Source organism: Pelodiscus sinensis, chromosome 1 (assembly GCF_049634645.1).
Source record: "Pelodiscus sinensis isolate JC-2024 chromosome 1, ASM4963464v1, whole genome shotgun sequence".
Lineage (NCBI taxonomy): Eukaryota > Metazoa > Chordata > Testudines > Trionychidae > Pelodiscus > Pelodiscus sinensis.
In genome coordinates this window covers 283,515,310-283,535,156 of record NC_134711.1, presented here as the reverse complement: position 1 = coordinate 283,535,156, position 19,847 = coordinate 283,515,310, and the positions used below count along the sequence as shown (strand labels likewise).

General features: G+C 44.0%; 1 protein-coding gene across 1 annotated transcript in view; it reads left to right on the top strand.

The window, feature by feature from the left end:
* The first annotated feature begins 3,754 nt into the window (after positions 1-3,754).
* Positions 3,755-19,847, top strand: part of OLFM4 (olfactomedin 4) — a 35,821-nt gene continuing 19,728 nt past the window's right edge. Inside the window, exons 1-3 of the mRNA XM_006124370.4 lie at positions 3,755-3,911; positions 6,852-6,929; positions 10,946-11,098. Of these exons, the coding sequence (XP_006124432.1) occupies positions 3,825-3,911; positions 6,852-6,929; positions 10,946-11,098 (318 nt within the window). The 5' untranslated portion in view covers positions 3,755-3,824. The remainder of the gene's footprint in view (positions 3,912-6,851; positions 6,930-10,945; positions 11,099-19,847) is intronic.

Genomic DNA, 19,847 nt, shown 5'->3' with positions numbered 1-19,847 from the left:
GGTGGCTTCCACCATCTCCACCCCTCCCTTTCCCTAGGGTACCCCTTTCCAGCACTTCATCACCCTCCTGGGACAATGGCCCGAGAGCACCATACCTGCATGATAGAGCCCCGCGATTGATCTCCCCATACCAGACTGATTCCTGATGGATCAGTAGCTGTCCGGTGTGGCGAGCTTCTGGATGGAATAATCTATTCTGCTTCTTGAGGGGGATGGTGGGTCACATGTGGGAGTCCCATTGCCTGAGGGCAGGGGTGAGCCACTCACACAGCTCCAGAAAGGTGTCCTTCCTCATGCGGAAATGTTGGAGCTACTGCTGGTCATCCGACAGCCGGTCCCACCAGCTGGAACTAGTGTCTTGATTCCAGAAGTGGTGGTGCACGGTGGGGTCCAGCTGCATGAGCTGCACCTGCAGCGAGATGATGAGGTTCTCTGTGATGAGCGGGGGGTTGCGTTCCTGCAGGGCCAGGAAGGCAGCCTGCAGAAACTGCTGTAGGAGCTGCAGCTCAATAGGTAAGAGCCCTTGAGTGCTCGGAGACAGCTCCAGCTCCATGGCTAGAGAGCTGAGGTGTCCACAAGGGCAACCACAGCAGGAAAAGGGATGGGTTTGCTGTTCCTCAATGAGGTAGGCAAAAGAGAGGAGCCTGATACAGGGCTATACAGGGGGGTCCCTTTAAGCATGCGCCTCAGATAGCCTCAGGCAGCAGCTCTAGGAAGTAACTGCTGTCCTAATGCCCTGCCTGAAGTGCTTCTGGGTGGCCTTAAATGTGATTCAGTGTCCAGTGAGTGTGGACACTCTATTTCAAAATAGCTCAGCGCTATTTTGATGGGCAGTGTAGACATACCCTCAGGGTTTATTCTACAGCAGAGAAAGACTTGTTGGTATGTCTCTGCAAGTATTGTTATACAAAATCCTTCTAGTCTACATTCAGCATCTACTAGCAAATATGTGCTTTTGCTGCTATAGCTTATTACCAGTTCCACAAACAAACTAGAGACTTTTATGCTGGTATAACTGTGGTAGAGCTTTAGCTAGTGTTGTAAAAAAAAAATCACATCCATAATCAACATTATTATACTTACAAAAGGTTTTAGTGTAGTTTTGGTCTCAGTCTTAGTTGTCCCCTCAGTAAAATGGAGATGATAATATTAATCTACTGCTGAAAAGCTCTTTGCCTGTTTCAGAAGGATGACGTGGTGCATGCGAAATCCTGTTATTATTCAGAGGAACTGGAACAACCTTATGTTTGGAAAGACACGAAGTTTCTAACTTGTTTTGTAAGTCAGGAAACAGGTGGGATAGAACATTGTGCTCCAATACTGGGCAGCACTGCACAATGAGGCCCCTTTGCGCTGTTCTGCCAGCATAAACCGGCCAGAAACTTGACAGAACTGGTCAGATGGGGTTTCTCCCGTGTAAGGGAAATCCCCAGAGCTTACAGATGCCATAGTAATTTCCTTCAGCCTGTGCCACCTTTGCCTCACCTACCTGCTGGGAGAGTATTTGTGTTCTATGGCACTCAGATGCTGCAGACTCTCTGTGATAAGTCTCAGACTCCTACCCCTTCCCCATTTTGTTACACTTAAAGAGAGAGTACACAGAAACCAGTATCCAAGGGTACGTCTAGACTACAGGCTTTTGTCGACAGAGGCTTTGTTGAAAAAGAGAGTCTAGACTACAGCCAGTTCTGTCGACAAAGAAAGCCACTTTTTCGACAGAGAGTCTAGACACTCTCTTTTGAAAAAGCACAGTGTGGATGCAATAGCGCCTTTTTTCGACATAACTGTCAAAAAAAGGCGTTATTCCTCGTAAAATTAGGTTTATCGCTGTCAACAAAACTGCCGCTTTCTGTCGACTTACTGGCGACAGAACTCAGCGGTAGTGTAGACGCAAGTATAGTTTTGTCAACTATCCCTGTAGTTTAGACACACCCCAAGCTGCATTCTCCACAGTATCTATTATTTAGAAATAGAACTGCAGACACTAATTAAGTGTAGGGGAACTGACTTAAATGTCCACCCAAACTCATACCTAGCCTTCCTGCTAGGTTAGTGATGTCTGAATAGCCATTTTTGTTCTTGCTTGCCTCTAAACCTGGCTACAGCAAATATTGGAAGTGGTAGTGTTTAAATATGCCACATAGCCAACTCATCAGAAGCAAAGAATACCAGCACGTGCATGAATATCTTGAAATCTGCAGGCAAACCATGCAGATCTTAGTGCTCTAGCCCACAGGGTCCTTCCACAGTGTGCCATTCCCTGGTCTTCCCCCTTAGGCTATGTCTACACTACAGGGCAATGCGTCTGCTCTTCCGCGTTTTTTTTTTTTGCGGAAGAGCAGATGTGCTCTTTCAGAAGCCCTGTCTTCCTCCTTCCACAAGGAAGAAGGGCTCTTCCAAAAGAGGAGGCTTTTCCAAAATTTGGCCCAATGTAGACAGGCCAAATTTCGGAAAAGCCTCTTATGAAAAAAGGTATGCAAATTGCAGCAATTTGTGTACCTTTTCTGGACAGTTCATTGTAATGTAGACATAGCCTTAGGGATGTTAAAAATCATGTAATGGGGTAAGTATGTAATCACATGCATGTAAACACATGCATGTAAACACATGCATCTGACGAAGTGGGTCTTTGCCCACGAAAGCTTATGCTCCAGCACTTCAGTTAGTTTATAAGGTGCCACGGGACTCCTCATCGCTTTTGCAGATTCAGACTAACACGGCTACCCCTCTGATACTTGATATGTAATCACTGAAAATCTCAGCGGTTACACCTACAGTATAAAGCTATGCCCACAGCCCACAGCAAAACCTTCCTGGGAGCAGGACCACCAGACCCTGCAGGCCCCGTTCCTGGGGAGGCAGCTTCGCGGAGTGTAACAGACACTGTTAACAAATAAGCATTCATTTATCAGTTAAATGGTTAGTTGTTTACACTCAAACATTCCTGCGTCAGGAGCCATGGTACCAAAGCTGTAGGATGGGTGTTAACACTGACTGTCTTAATTATCTTCAGAGGGGGTAGCTGAGTTAGTCTGTACAAGATAAACTTAAAAAACAATAAAAAGTCTGGTAATACTTTAAAGACTAACAAAACATGTAGATGGTATCACGAGCTTTCGTGGGAAAAACCCACTTCTTCTGATGTGTTCATCGAACACTCTGGTCATCTGAAGAAGTGGGCTGTGCCACAAAAGCTCATAATACCACCTATATGTTTTGTTAATCTTTAAAGTGCTACCAGACCATTTGTTGTTTTTTAAGTTTAACATTATCTGGCAGGTTTGTCATGGTTATTCTGTAGCTCAGCTCCCCTCCCCCCAACCTTCTTTGGTCTTTAGGTCAATCTCACTATGCTCCTTTGGCATTGTACTTTAAACGAACACATTTGAGCTGCGTTCACCCCATTGGAGGTTGTCTATGTGCTCCTGAAAGGATCGAGAGCTATGCTCCCCCACCAAAGAATGCATTTTAATTATTGCAGTGCTATCAAGTTAATTGATCTGTTCATTGTGTACCTAATCATTTGTGGGCCTCCGAGAACAAGATTAGGCACTGGCAATGAGGAAAGGTTTTGTGTTACAGAAGGAAAGGGTGGTTAATTTTTGACAGCAGGCAATCAAAAGTACGTTTGTATAATAGCTGTTCAGTTAGTCACTCTCAGTGCTGTGACATTCACCTGCATGTCATCACCTTTATGAGAAGTGTCAATAAATATTACACAAGTTCCCCTTTCTAAGCACAGAACTCCTGCTGGGGGAATTCCCAAAGCATACTATAAAAGGGCTCCCGCTGTCCGTTCTCCAACACATCTGTTTGCTGAGAAGATGAAGTGTGCAAACTTGGCTGTGCTGCTGGTCTTTCTGCACAATGCCATCGCACAGAATACAACCAGTGCCATACTTGAAAATGCGGTAAGATGTATATTATGATTTTTGCAGGCTCTAATGTATTCTTTTTCCTCCTGCTATTCAGGGTGCTGGGAAAAAGCTTTTACAATTATTTGAGGCAAGTTTTCAGATCTCCACTTGTTCTGTGGGCTCTCTGCGTGTAGCAAGTGTAACATTTTGCATGTAACAAATTAACTTAATTATAAGTCTGAAAACAAAATTATACTGTTTTATAAACACAGAGCCAAATTCTGCCATAAGTTAGGCAAATACAATTCCCATAGAGAATCTGAATAGAGTTTAAATGCAAAATGCAGGTTATCATTAATTGGCTGGTGGGTTTGCACTTGAGATGAGCTCAATTGAAAACCCTATGTACAAACACCCCTCAGACTTTTGGAATGTTGAAAATCTGGGTCTAGATATCAGTGTTTTAGGTTTATTTTCTCAGCCCTTTGAAAACATGATGTAAGCTCTGAGTTCTATGTGACAGGATTCATGCAATCTCTTGCTCTAATAGGCCTTGGAAATGCTGTGGACTCAGGTAGTGACAGCAGGGCAAGTAGGGTGGTCTGGTCCACTCTGGTCTGCTGTACCAACAAGATATTTATAGCCAGTACAGCATACTGGAAAGACATAGGCTGCGGCCCCATGCCAGCCGCTCCTCTGTGTGGCTGAACCACCGCCAGCCCTTTCACGCAGGGTCTCCTCCGTCTGTACAGCAGCCCTGCTGGAGGAAAGGATTGGGGATCTGGCAGAACAGCCGCGCGGGAGGTGCGGGGTATGTGCTGGTGTGGGGTCACCCGGTGGCAATTCATTCTGCTCCTTTACTCCCTGTGGTTCCCAGGAGAGCCATGCAATTCAAGCAATCCTGGGAGCCACAGTGGGAAAAGGAGCAGAATGCTGGCCGCTCCTCTGGGCTGCTTTCCTGCCCCAGCTGTTCCACACGGCCGTGTCTGTCTGGGGTCCGTACAGCAGCCCAGGAGGACAGGGTGGGGAGAGGGTCAGGGCTGGGGGTGATAGAGCCAGGCCTGGGGAGTTGCCAGGGTTCTGCTCTTTTCCTTCCTGCAGTTCCCAGGAGAGCTCTCTGCACTGCTCTTTTAGGGACAGCTGAGGGGAAAGGCGCAGAATGTGGCACTACCCGGTAGCCCCACAGTGGTAGATTCCCTGGCGTGGCTGTTCCCCAGTCCTACCCCCAGCTCTGTTCGCCAGTAGGGCTGCTCTACAGACAGAGGAGACCCTACATAGAAGGGGATAGTACCACCGTGCCACAGGGACTGCTGGCATGAGCCACTTGATGGCCCGCGGTCTGCTCTTTTCCCTGAGTGGTTCTCAGGGGCAGTGCTGCAATTCTGGGCTGTCCCAGAGAACGGCAGTGGGGAGTGGAGCTGAATGGCTGTCCTGCTCCAAGCCCCGTCCTCTGGCGTGGCTGCTGTACAGACCCCAGACAGATGCAACTGTGTGGAAAGGCTTGGACTGTGGGAGGAGCTGCTGGTATTCTGCTCCTTTCCCTGCTGTGGTTCTAAAGTCTCCTGTGCAGTAGGAGGACAGAGACCCCCCCCCTTACCCCAGGTAAGAGGGGTTGCTTATGGGGAAAGATGGGGAAAGCAAGGCCTGAGGGCTGGGAGCAGGCTGTGGCAGAATCACATGGAGGGTCATGCGCTCCCCTGTTAGATGCCCCCCCCCATACTGGTAAGAAATGGATTCCACTTGCACCACTGGGTACTGGATCTACGGGGAAGGAATGTTTTTCACTTCAGAATCATTCATTAAGCAGTGGCATTTCCTGGCAGTAAAAATCAAGGCTGAACTGTAAATATATAATGATAAGCCGAGGACAGGGGAATTTAGCATGTCAGAAATTTCTCCTCATTATGCTCACCCTTGGGTAAACCATAATTTGTGCAGACATTTGTAAAATTTATGATGCTCCTTGTAACTCTGCTGTTAATCACTATCAGCCCCTTCTCCCTCCCGTACAACATGATCGGGGGGCGAGACAATGGGCTGCATACATTATCTTTTTGACAAGCTGGCAGGAAAACCTTAACATCCATTTAAACAAGTGGCCCTTTTCCTGACATCTTCCACTTCCTCAGGCAGCCGTTTTAGGGGCTCCTCAGGAGTGGGACTGTCTGGCAGTGTGAGGAAGCAGGAGGGTGAGGGCGATGAAGCAGCCTGAGGGGCTGAACAGTTCTTGGATGGAGCCATGAGAGGCCCTCAGGGGAAGCTGGCTAAAACTGGGGCCCAGAACTCTGTCAGAATGGAGCTCTGCATCTGTGGGGCCGCGCTGCTGGAGGTGACACCTGCCATGTGATGCTCCTGCAAGAATCGCACATTGCTCTTGTGTAGCTGGCTAGCAGCTGCCTCCTGGTGCAAGCCCCTTCCAGCACCACTCTCCTTTAGTTTAATCACATCATTTGCTACACAGTTTGTCAAATGGTTTTATAAGCACCGGCGACTGCCAAGGTTCCTATTCGGTGGAGCTCAGCTGCATGGGCCATGTCCCTGTGGTACAGTATTTTGGGTAGTACAGAGGACCCTGTTTACTATAGACTCCCAGGGATGCATGTGAAGATTCCAGAGTGACATCCAGTCTTGCCAGTGCTACGGAGGGGTAGGACCTGACACCTTATTCCATAAGATGGCAGTGAGAGGGTGTACATTACTTTCACATAAATAATGCACCTTGTTTTGGACAGATTGAGCATTCACGGCCTTTCATTGATCGCAAGTAGCTTTTTTCAAAGGAAGGACTCCCTTAAATAACAGTGTACCAGAAGGCACATTAAACCGTCTCAGCAGTTGGTCAGAAATCCCAATCAATGCGTGAGCTGCTGGAGTGTTTCAGAATCCAGAGCTGGAATGCTGATTGGCTGTCAGGAGCGAGAGAAAGGTCACAATTTAAATGGGAACTGAACACACACTGGGTTGCATTGTAACAGGTGTTTGTTTCCTTTTCAGCCTACAGCTTTTCCTCTTCCGACAGAATCTCTGACTGAACCTCAAGTCACATCCAGCAAACCTCAGTTCATGGCGGAGGTAAAACCATTATTTACTGTTCTTGGAAAGCTATAGAAAATATCAGTAAGATGAAAGGGACGAATGGTCTAGTATATCATAGAATCATAGCACTGGAAGAGACCTGAGGAGCTCACGAAGTCCAGCCCCCCGCCCAACGCAGGACCAAACACAAATAAATCAACCCAGCCAGGGCTTTGTCAAGCTGAGACTTTAAAACCTCTAGGGATGGAGTTTCCACCACCCATTCCAGTACTTCACCACCCTCCTAGTGAAACAGTCTTTCCTAATAGCCAACCTAGACCTCCCCCACTGTAACTTGAGACCATTGCTCCTTGTTCTTCCATCCATCATTACTGAGAACTATATAAAGCATAGGATTTAAAATCAGATGGCTTAGAGGTCTAATCCTAGCTCTCCCAGGTCTCTGTATCATTGGCCAAGTTGCTTTGGCTGAAACTTGAGCCCAGGATTTTCAAAATTAGTTTCCTAAACTTAGGCTCCTAAATCCATATTTAGTCACCCAAATAAATGGCCTGGTTTTCAGAAATGCTCAGCACTCAGCACCTCTCATTTACTTCATTAAGCTGCAAGCATTTGGAACGGGGTGAATTTTTTTTTAGACTAGGTTACTTTTATGTAATACCTGCAGGCTAGGACTCTTTGCTGTCTGTTAGGGTATGTCTACACTAAAGCACTAATTCGAACTAACTTAGTTTGAATTAGTTAATTCGAACTAAGCTAATTCGAACTAGTGCATCTAGACTTAAAAATTAGTTCAAATTAGCGTTTTGCTAATTCAAACTAGCATGTCCACACTGAGTGGACCCTGAACTGAGGTTAAGGATGGCCGGAAGCAGTGCCGGCAGGGCATCAGATTAGGACTTAGAGTGTGGAGCTGCTGCCTCAGGCTAGCCGAAGGCTGTGCTTAAAGGGACCCGACACCCACCCCGGACAGACAGTTCTCAGGGGTTCCCCACTTGCAAAGCAGTCTTGGCTTGGAGTGCCCTGAGTGCCCACACTCGGCACATCACAGCACTCGGCCATCAGCACGGCTGCACTTGCCGAAGGCTGCCATCCGGAGGGGGGGTCAATCAAGGGGCTTCAGGAAAGCTTCCACCCTGAGAAGCCCACAGAGCCACCCCAGTCCTCCCCATCGGGGGCTCGTACCCCATTCCTCCCTCACTTCCTTCCACTTACCCCTCCCTAACCCCCCTTCCCGATGTACAAAATAAAGGACATGTGTGTTCAAAAATAGAAACTCTCCTTATTGAACAAAACTCAGGGAAACTGGGAAAAGGAGGTGGGAGAGGGGAAGAGAGAGGGTGGGAGAGGGGAGGGCAACTAAAATGATCAGGGGTTTGGAAGAGGTCCCATATGAAGAGAGGCTACAGAGACTGGGACTTCTCAGCTTAGAAAAGAGGAGAGTGAGAGGGGATATGATAGAGGTCTATAAAAGCATGAGTGGTGTGGAGAGGGTGCACAAAGAAAAGTTCTTCATTAGTTCCCATAATAGAAGGACTAGAGGACACCAAATGAAATGAATGGGTATCAGGCTTCAAACTAATAACAAAAAGTTCTTCTTCACAAACCAAATAATCAACCTGTGGAACTCCTTGCTGCAGGAGGCTGTGAAGGCTAGAACTATAACAGAGTTAAAAGAGAAGTTAGATAAAGTCATGGAGGTTGGGTCCATGGAGTAGTATTAGCCAGGGGGTAGAAATGGTGTCCCTGGCCTCTGTTTGTGGAAGGCTGGAGATGGATGGCACGAGACAAATGGCTTGGTCATTGTTTCGGTCCATCCCCTCCAGGGTCCCTAGTGTTGGCCACTGTCAGCAGACAGGCTACTGGGCTAAATGGACCTTTGGTCTGACCCAGTACGGACATTCTAAGCTCAGGGCTCAGGGTCGGGGGTCTCAGTGGACCACCTTGATTTTCATGCAAACTTTCTCCTGGGTAGCCAGGCTGGCAGCTCTCCTGCCCTAGACGGCCACTTTCCTGTGCCTAGTGCGGAGGTCGTGGATGAGGTCCACAATCTCCACACTAGACCAGGCGGGTGCTCGCCTCTTGCGGTCCCAGGCAGGCTCCTGGGAGCTGCCAGCCTGGTCCCGAGAAGAGGCAGAGGGCTGGGTGGCAGCGGGTGGCTTGCTTGAGCCGTGCCAGGTGCAGGGTCTGCTGGCTGGGTGCTGGCAGGTTTGCACCTGGCATGGGCACCGTAGCCAGCCCGTGCCCCTTTAAGGGGTCCGGGGCCAGGAGGGGGGCAGACGAGTTTCCCTGGTGGTGCCCAGAGTGGCCACCAGGGCAAGCTGGAGAGGGCTAGCCTCCCACTAGTTCGAATTAAGTGGCTACACAGCCCTTAATTCGAACTAGCTAATTCGAACTAGGCGTTAGTCCTCGTAAAATCAGGTTTACCTAGTTCGAATTAAGCGCTCCGCTAGTTTGAATTAAGTTCGAACTAGCGGAGCGCTAGTGTAGCTCCTATCAAAGTTAATTCGAACTAACGTCTGTTAGTTCGAATTAACTTTGTAGTGTAGACATACCCCATACTAAATGAAGTCTGTTTAGCTTTAAAAATACACAAAGCAAACAATCAAAAACAGAGGAACTTTAGCAGATTTTTATGGGGGCTTTGGAAAGATGTCACGTCTAAAATTAATAATTCTATTGACATTGCACTGTGATCAAAGGAGCCAGGGTCCCAGGGGCACTTCACTGGGTTCTGCAGTATAAAGCTTATATATATATATACACATTTTATACTGTAGAGCACGCAGCCAAGGTAACTGTGAAATGGCTTGGCTTTTTAACGGTTACTCGGTTACATTTTTAAATGAGTTTTTACATCCCTAGTGTGGAACAGACCCATGTTTATCTCACATCATTAGACATGGGCAAATTTAGTCATGGTACAAAACTACTCGTAAAAGCGATATTCAGAGAGCCAATATTTTATTTTTACCTTACTGCCTCAATTAAAAAACTGGTATATCACCTAACGCAGGTTGGGGGTGAGTTTTTGAGTCTTTAGCTCTCAGGTGCGTATAATTGAGTATATAGCTTGTTTATGAGGGCTGGCTGAAAAATATCAAATGAAACATATTCCCAGTGGGGAAAATAGGGTTCAGTCAACATTTTCAATGAAAATAGCTCTATTTCTATGGATTCTTCCATCAGTACAATCCAAACAAAACCTTGTAAAAGTTCTTTGAAATCAATGGACTAAAAGCACTAATTGGACCAGATGCAAAGACCATTAAAACCAATGGAAAGCTTTACTATAAGGTTTAATATAATTATTTCCTGCTTAGCCATTGTCTGATCTTAGAAAAATTACTTTACGTTCCTGTACCTCAGTTTTACCTGTTAAATGTTATAATAGTATTTAACTATGTCTGTAGGGCTACGTCTACACTGGCCCCTTTTCCGGAAGGGGCATGTAAATTTCACCAGTCGTAGTAGGGAAATGCGCGGGGGATTTAAATATCCCCCGCGGCATTTAAATAAAAATGTCCGCCGCTTTTTTCCGGCTTTTAAAAAAGCCGGAAAAGAGCGTCTACACTGGCCCCGATCCTCCGGAAAAAGCGCCCTACTTCAAAGTAGGAATAAGAGCCTCCGGAAAAGGGCGCTTTTTCCGGAGGATCGGGGCCAGTGTAGATGCTCTTTTCCGGCTTTTTTAAAAGCCGGAAAAAAGCGGCGGACATTTTTATTTAAATGCCGCGGGGGATATTTAAATCCCCCGCGCATTTCCCTACTACGACTGGTGAAATTTACATGCCCCTTCCGGAAAAAGGGCCAGTGTAGACGTAGCCTAGGTGTGTGTTGAATCTTGATGAATTAATATAGGGAAATACTTTGAGTTCATAGGAAGAAAGTTGTAATAATTATAATTATTAAATGTTTCCATGGTCAGTATTTTTATTATTTACTACAGCTCAACTTTCCCCCAGGTTGGAGACTCTTTTCAGTCCTTTGCTCTTGATTCCTGTTAGCATATTGAAATTTTTTATTTGCTTTCTGAATCAAACTTTTTCTTACAGCCATTTGCCAATGTGACCGGCTCTTTGAATGACAAGGGAGTGTGCCAATGCTCAGTGTACCTGCCAGACACCACGTTTCCTGTGCAGAAGGTTGAAATGCTGCAAATCACAGCCTACACGCTTTCTGAGAAATTTGACAGAGAACTTAGTAAAGTAAGTTTTTTTGTTTTTTCTTTTAAAAACATTTCCCAGCCCTATTTTTATTGAACGTGAAACAGTGCCATAGTCAGTGCTTTGTGGGGCTGGTCTTCAAAGCAGCTGCAGGGAGTGGCATGTAGAAGTCATAGGGAAAGGGCGATTAAACATAAAATATTCAATATTATAGCATGCAAGCAAGGCACTGTAATAACATGAGTTTCAAGTATCCTCAGGACTCACTCCTGAGCCTGCAGGCACATGGTGTTCTTGTTGGGATGGAAGATGGGTTACACTATTCTTTATGAACTGTGGAGCAGTCTTGTTGGCTATTAATTGCTGAACACAATCACAGAGGAAGCTATGACTCCTGCTCCCTCCAGTGTTGTTACTTGTATGTCCAGTGTTGTTACTTGTACGCACCAAGCTTATGGGAGGGAATGAGGAAAAAGAGAGCAAATGTCAGCTTGGCCCACACTGATGCATGAGCAAAAATCCAGCTCCCGGTCCCGTCCATTCCTTTAACAGCTGAAAAAAAATCATTTATTGTCTCTGTTTACATCGGATGCTCTAGCAATGACTACTGATTTATGCGTTCCAGTTAAAGATAAATGCCTTGCCCTTTACACTACTTTGCTTGTTTGTTGCAAGAATTCAGATCTCATTTTTCTTGCAAAAATAAGGCAAAACTAGGAGACCACTGTAGTTTCTTGAGAGAAGAGCTCACATTTGGGCTTTTGCTAGCAGATTAATATTCACGGTTTAAATTAGGTGTCCAAGAGAAAGTGTTTGACTTCTCCAGGAGCCAGACATCGTAAGAAATGAAGTGTCCTTGAATTAATGAGCAGAAAAGGCATGGCAGTAAATTATAAATTCTAACCATAAATATTCATAACTCTCTTCTAGTATAATCAACAGATGCATAAAAACACAATAATGGGGGGAGAATCCTAGAGACAATCTTTTCAGTTAAAATAATTTGCTTTGAAATAACTAGAGCTAACGATGACACACATTTAGTTGTCAGTAGCAATATGAAGGGTAATTTGACAGAAATCTTCGTGCCTCTTGGCACAAAAGTTACCTGCTCACTTGAGGAGGAATATGGAACTTGACATTTATGATCAAGGAAAACACTAGGTCAGGGATGGGGAACCATTTTTGGCTCGGGGGCCGCTGACCCACAGAAAAATCAGTGGGGGGGCCACACACAAGTGTGAAGCGTGTGTGTGTGGAGGGGCATGCCGGTGTGGGCTCCCCAGTAGGCATGTGGGCTCCCACATGAACCAAAAATACCAAACACCTCCCCCCCCCCAAATAAAACTACCAGGGAAAAAATTCTATTGAGGGGAAAAAAAAGAGGGGAGACTAAAGTTGTTGAACAAAAAAAAAAAAAAAAAACCCAAAACAAGATACAAAAAAACAAACAAAAAAACCCCCAAACATAAAAAAAATTAAAATAAAACAGCATTAAAACAGCATTACCCCTTTCAGAGTGAGTGCAGAGTTAGAATAGGGATAGGAACAAGGGAGAAGTTGAGCACTAAGACCCAAGGAAGGCATTTCTTCCCGTTGGTCTTTAGGCTTTTTGCCAATGGCCATTTTGTGTTCTTGTTCAAGCCCAGGCCCGGGTGATGGGGTTGCCAGATGTCTGATATTTTTTACTCCTGTCCAGGAAAAAAAAACAGAAAATACTGGACATTTAGGTGTCCGGTATTTTCTTAATTTTTTACTGGACAGGAGGTGAAAATACTGGACTGTCCGGGTCAATACCAGACACCTGTCAACCCTACTCCCCCGTGCTGGGGGGCCCTGAGCCTTGAGGAGCTGGATCCACGCAAGCTCGGGGCCACACTGGCCCCCAGACCTGAGGTTCCCCACCCCTTCATAGGTATTTAAGGGCTCTGTAGTACTACCATTGTTGTCAGTGGCAAAATTTCAACTGCTGCCAAGGGCAGAAGCTAATCTCCTACTGAAGTGAAACTCTACACTGGCTGTTTTTCCTGAGTCAGGACAAAATATGGATGGCAGGAGCTGGATGAATTTTTGCAACCCTGTAGCAGTTTTCTTTTTAAAATACATCTGGACTCTAGTGACCAGACCCTCAGCTAATGTCATTTTCTTGAAGCCAATGGAATTGTGCCAGCATATACCAGTTTAGGAGTTGGCCCTCACTTTTCAACTGCAGTGGAAGATACTAAAAAAAAAATAAATCTTGACCTAATCTGAGTTTCACTGCACTTTATCAGGTTGCGTCTAATCAGCCAAACAATTGTTACAGTGCATCAAGTCAGAGTGTGACAGATCCTTCAATGTGATCTCAGGCAAAGAGACATCAGGTCAGGAATGAAAACAAACAAACTGTATATTTGTTTAACTGTGGGGCTGTTATAATTTTGTAGCTCATTATGTTGCTAGTCCATAGAACTAAGAAAAATACAAAGCGTTGGCCTGTTCGCCTGAGTGAAGTAAATTTAAATGTATAGATAGCAACAGAAGATGCTTGAAGCTATGTGTATATTTGTACTTGTCTCATGAAAATTTATTTCTCAGGTGGTCTTTGAAATGAGTTTCTCGCCTTTCTAGCTGTAAAAATACTGCTCAGTGTGTAACCCGATGTACTGCTTGTTTTCCTGAAAACACTTATGGACAAAATGGAACAATAGAACTAAAAGATCTTCCGACTCATCCTAGTGATGAAGGGGTTTGAGCCAAAACTCTGGGTTCCAAACACCCCCACACTCTGGGGATGTTTAGATTCAGATCCAGCATTGTTGCCCAGACTAATCTTTACCCATTATGGAGTAGAAGCATCTACTGAACTACTGTAAAATTTGAAGCAACAAGGCAAATCATGAACACTTAGATTTTGGTTTTGAATCTGAGAACCACTTTGCAAAGAGGGTCAGAATAAAAGACAGATCTTCAACTTATTTAAATGCATGTAGCACCATGGAAGATCATTTATAACTTGTCATTTAAACTAGCTGAGGATGTAGCTCAAGTGACATAACTGTATTTCACCATCCCAAAGTGGTTGGCTTCAATCTTGCCTTACTTTGTTAGTCAAAAATCCATTTGAAGCTAATGGGAGATTCTCCTGAATAAGAACTGCAGGTTCCAGCCCTTTAAGAGGTGTTATATATGTTAGAAGTCCCAGCTATATCACTTGGTTGAATCTCTAAGCTGTTGTCTGATGTGGGCTGCTAATTCAGCAAGCAAGAGGGACTCTTTTATAAAACCAGCAAGTGCTGCATTTCACACGGATACTTAGATATTCCAAATCAATAAAAACCGCAGGCTGAATATGTTGGACTAATTTTTTATCTGTAATTTGATAATTATGCCAGCAAAGTTTCAGGATGAAAAATCAACCTGTTAGACTAATGCAAGAATCTGCTCCTCTTCCTAAGAGTGAAGAGATGGATGGCTGTCTTTGTGCACCTCTTGTTAGAAAGGAAGAATAGTAACTGAAACAAAAGGGGGAGAATGTGCCTTTCAGTGCTTTGATCTCAATGCCCAGAACATGTTTGTGCAATAAAAATAGGAAGAGCAAACACACCTTCCCACCAGAGATGAAAACTATATTAAAGACAAATTATTCTGTTGGAACTATTCCTCTTGATCTCTAGCTGGGTTATATGACATGTGAGTAACATGCTCACTATGATCATGGAAGTCAGACTTCTCTGTGGCCAATGCACTCACATGTACAACTTAGAATTTCTTGCTCATGTCATGTGTCATTTCTATCCGCCTTTAACTCCCGCTCCATCCCTTTTTCATTCTATGACCTTCCTTCTGCTTCCTCATCCCTCCACTCCCACCCTCCAACTGTGTGCTGGAGGAGTGTCTGCTTGCATGCCAAGACACCTGTGTTGATAAATATCAGTTTCAGGTAACTGACACAATAAATGAACATTACAGATTTTCTACCTGCCCTTTTCAGGCTCTTAATGTGACAGTGCCTGCAAGGGAGGAAAAAACTAGATAGGAAGTATTTTTACACATGCCTAAAATAGATGCATTTTATATTTAAGGGTGAATTTCACCCCATGCAGAGGTCCACCACAAGGCCTATGCACTGCTCACATCCCATTGCAAAGCTCTGTGATGGATGTGGTTTATGTACTCAATTGCTGAGATGGTGTACTGTATTGGCCTGCTAGAGGGAAGCACATGGTGTCAACACAGACCCTTGTTACTCCAAATTTCGCTGGAGACCACCCCAAGGTTTCTCTCATATGGATTTATTAAATGAGGAATTAATAATCCGCTACAGGTTAAACTATCATTGAATGCCATTATAGGGTTAAACTGAAAGGGATTGTGCTATCTCTCTCACCCACACAAACACAAACATTCATTAGTCCATTCACACACACACACATTCATGCCCTCAGGCAGGGGCAAATGAAGGTAATGTGGGGCCCAGGGTAGCACAATTTCGTGGGGGCCCCCTTTTGACACGGTGCATGCGCCATGGCAACACGGCACATGTGCGGGGCCTCTTGAAGCGTGAGGCCCGGGGCAGCTGCCCCGCTCGCCCTGCTCTACATCCGCCGCTGCCCTCAGGCACTCACAGAGGCAAAAGGTTACAGAGCAAGCCAAGGCATATTGACTCCACAGGTTTGTCTCTAGCCATGGATCCTGGCTGGGGAGCTGATCAGAAAGAGGAGTTTCTGCCATGTGCTCTCTCCTTTTACTGGAACTGGGTGGCTCCTGCTGTCACTCAGGCAGGGGTCCTATCCCACAGTTCCTTCCTCACGGAGGACCATGCCCAGACCTCCCTCAGTCCAGATCCTTTGTTTGCTTAGAGCAGCACTGTCTCTTTAATTAGTCACTACCTGGCTCCTTCTCCACTGTTTAGCCTTGCTATTTCCCTCACCCCAAACAGGCTACATTCACATACACATTCTTATCACAGAGGGGAATGCAGCAAAGTGGCTGAGAGTTAAAAAGATTACAAAGTTGCAAAGCTCCACAATCACCAAGCTTAGGGTAGGTTTCTGAATTTACAAAGCTGAGAGTTACAACATTGCAAAGGTCAACAGTCTTACAACAAGGTGCAGAATTTAAAAGGCAAGGTAGCTGAAATTTACAAAGATACAAGTACAAAACTTCAAAGCTCAATAGTTACAAAGATACCTTTCAGAGCACAGCATCTGACCGAAAACAATTTCCATCTTAATCATCAGTAAGAAAATGATTGGAAGACAACTGCCCCCCCCTTAAAGCGTGTTCACAGCAATGCAGTCAGCAGCAGGTTTTGTCATTCTCTAAGTCATGTGTTGGCGGGACCTTACAATTTCCAGAAAATGTATTGGTAAATCAAGTAATCAAGTGAGAGGCTTTATGCAACAACCCTGACAGGTAAATATAGTCACAAGCTATTAAGGCAATATAGGTCTAAATACCAAGCAATGGAGAAGACATCATGAAGGGCATTCTCCTAAAAGGCCTAGCTGGCCAATTAGTAAAAAAGAAAGTTTCAGAGAGGTAGCCGAGTTAGTCTGTAACTGGAAAAACTTAAAAAACAATTAATATTCTAACAGCACCTTAAAGACTAACAAAACATGTTGACTAGTAATAGAGAGGTAGCCGTGTTAGTCTGATCTTGCTAAAACAAAAGGAAAAACTATGTAGCACTTTAAAGACTAACAAGATGGTTTAATAGGTGATGAGGTATCATGAGCTTTTGTGGGTACAACCCACTTCTTCAGATGACTGCAGTATTAGAAGTCCAGAGCCAAGAATAAATAAGGGAAGGCAGGGGAGGGGGAAAGAGGGAGGAAAAGAAAAAAAGAGAAAAAAATAGTGAATTGGATTGTTCAAGTTACAAGAGGCTGATAAGAACAATTTGCGCCTCTATAAGTACCCATTGTTTGTCGGTTGGTTAAGTCATTAGGATGTGGAAGGTAGTGTGCAAGCCAGCTGGTATCTTTATTCATTCCTCTCTCATAAAAAAACAGTCTAAGGCAGCAGGAAAAATGGGCTACGTAACACATTTCAAACAGGGATTATATAGAGCCTATGTCTTGTTCTGGTCCACCACATTTTGCCCATCTTGAGTAAAACAAACCAAATACATCTGAGATAACTAAACTCTTGGGCTCATATCTGAAGCTGTTACTTGTCAGAGTAGCTGTTACTTATGCAATCTGACTTTAGGGGATTGCAAATTTGGTATATTTTGGAAAGCTAGATTTGTTTTAAAACAATTTCTTTTTTTTTCCAAAGCATTTTACAGTAACTAGCAGTGGGAAAGATACTTACATTTCTGAATGTTTGTGCCTATGACAGGTTATTGCACACAGACATGAGTATGCGTTTTCTCCATATGACTGCCTACTTTGTGCTCACCAGTTTGCAAATGCATTTTTGTACATGCAGTAGGTTCATGCGCAAATTTTCCAGGAACAGTTTAAGACACCAATCTTTAAACCTTTTCCCCACAGAGAATACTGGGGAAATCTCCCAGCTCTCACTGGATTTTTGTGATGAGCAAGGAAGTCAGAATCCATCTAAATCCTCTTTTCCAACACCGTAGATCTTACTCTATGGACTAGTCCATGTTGGAGGTAGAGGATTTTAGACATGGATTCATAGAATATTAGAATAGTAGACATGGAAGGGACCTTGAGAGATCATCAAGTCCAGTCCCCTGCCTTCACGGAAAGACCAAGCACTGTCTAGATCATCCCTGATAGAAGTCTATCCAACCTGCTCTTAAATATCTCCAATAGTAATAGAAATGTAGCCGAGTTAGTCTAGTCTAGCTGAAACAAAAAACAGGACTATGTAGCACTTTAAAGTCTAACAAGTCTTTAAACCTCATTGTATGAGGAATAACAGTTCTTTTGAGAGAAGGGTTTTCTTTCGAAATAACACTGCTACATGGGGCGTTTTATTTCGCAATAACGCGATTTCAAAATGGCGGCTGGACACAATTATGCTTATTAAGTTCGGGATATGTAAATCCCACGCTTCAGTAGCAATTTCGGTACACTATATTTGCATCCCTATCTTGAGATAGTGAGCAAGTGTAGACATACCTGTAGTTTTTTCTAATGTCCAACCTAAACCTGCCTTGCTGTAGTTTAAGCCCATTGTTTCTTGTCCTATCATCAGAGGCCACGGAGAACAATTTTTCTCCCTCCTCCTTGTAACACCTTTTTAGATACTTAAAAACTACTATCAAGTCCCCTCTGTCTTCTCTTTTCTAAAGTAAACAAGCCTAATTCTTCCAGTCTTCTCTCACAGGTCATGTTTTGGTGACTCAATCATTTTTGTTGCTCTTCTCTGGACCGTCTTCAATTTCTCCATATCTGTCTTGAAATGTGGCAATAAATGTGGCAACACTAATACATCAACTTAGGCCGAATCAGCACAGAATAGAGCGGAAGAATGACTTCTCATGTCTTGCTCACAACACTTCTGTTAATGCATCCCAAAATCATGTTTGCTTTTTTTGAAACAGTATCACACTGTTGACTCATACTTAGCCTGTGGTCCACTATGACCCGTCAATCCCTTTTCTGCAGTACTCCTTCCTAGACAGTCACTTCCCATTCTGTATGGGAAGCCTTCCTAAGTGGAGTACTTTGCATTTGTCCTTATGAAAGTTCATCCTATTTACCTCAGGCCATTTCTCTAGTTTGTCCAGATCATTTTGAATATTGACCCTATCTTCCAAAGCAGTTGCAACCCCTCCCAGCTTGGTATCATCTGCAAACTTAATAAGTGTGCTCTCTATGCCATCATTTAAATCATTGATCAATGTCCGGGCAGTTAGTTCCATTTCATTGCCAAATGCTCACATTTATTTATTCCTTAGCATGAGTTTAGGACTAAGACTATGAGAGCCAGATTCTCACTTGGTGTAAATCATTATTCAATGAAGAGGGAAAGACAATAATTGAAAACACAACAATGTCTGAAGTGTTAATTGCCCTTTTTGTTTAAATTAAAAAAATAGTAATGATTAGATGACTAAAATAATGAACATCTGTGTTTATGGGGTAGGTAAGATCTGAAGATAAAATAAGGAAAGAATAAGTTAAAAATTACTTGAACATGTTAAATGACATCAAGCTGGCAGGGGCTGATGAAATACATCCTAGAGTCCTTAATGAACTGGCTAAAATTATTGCTGAGCTATTAGCAATTATCTTTGAGAACTCATGGAGGATGGGAGAGAGCCCAGAGGCCTGGAAAAGGGCAAATATAGTACCGGTCTATAAAAAGGGGGATAAAGACAACCCAGGGAACTATAGACAAGTCAGCTTAATTTTGGTACCTGGAAAGATAGAGGAGCAAATTTATCAATCAGTTTGCAAGCACCTAGAAGACAATAATGTGATAAGTAATAATCAATCTGAATTTTTTAGAACAAATTATGGCAACCTAATATACTTCTCTGGCAAGATAACAACTCTTGTGGATAGTGTGAATACAGTAGGTGCGATATATCTTAATCTGCGTAAGGCTTTTGGTCAGACTTACATGACAGTCTCATAAGCAAACTAGAGAAATATAGCCTAGATGAACCGACTATAAGGTGGCGCACAACTGGCTGGAAAAGTGTATTCAGAGATTAGTTATCAATAATTCACAATTGAGCTGGAAGGTCATATTGAATGGGGTCCTTCAAGGCTAACTGTCCTGGGTCCAGTTTTATTCAATATCTTCATAAATGATTTAGATAAAGGCATAGAGTGTACACTTATAACATTTTTGGATGATACCAATTTGCAAGGGATTGCAA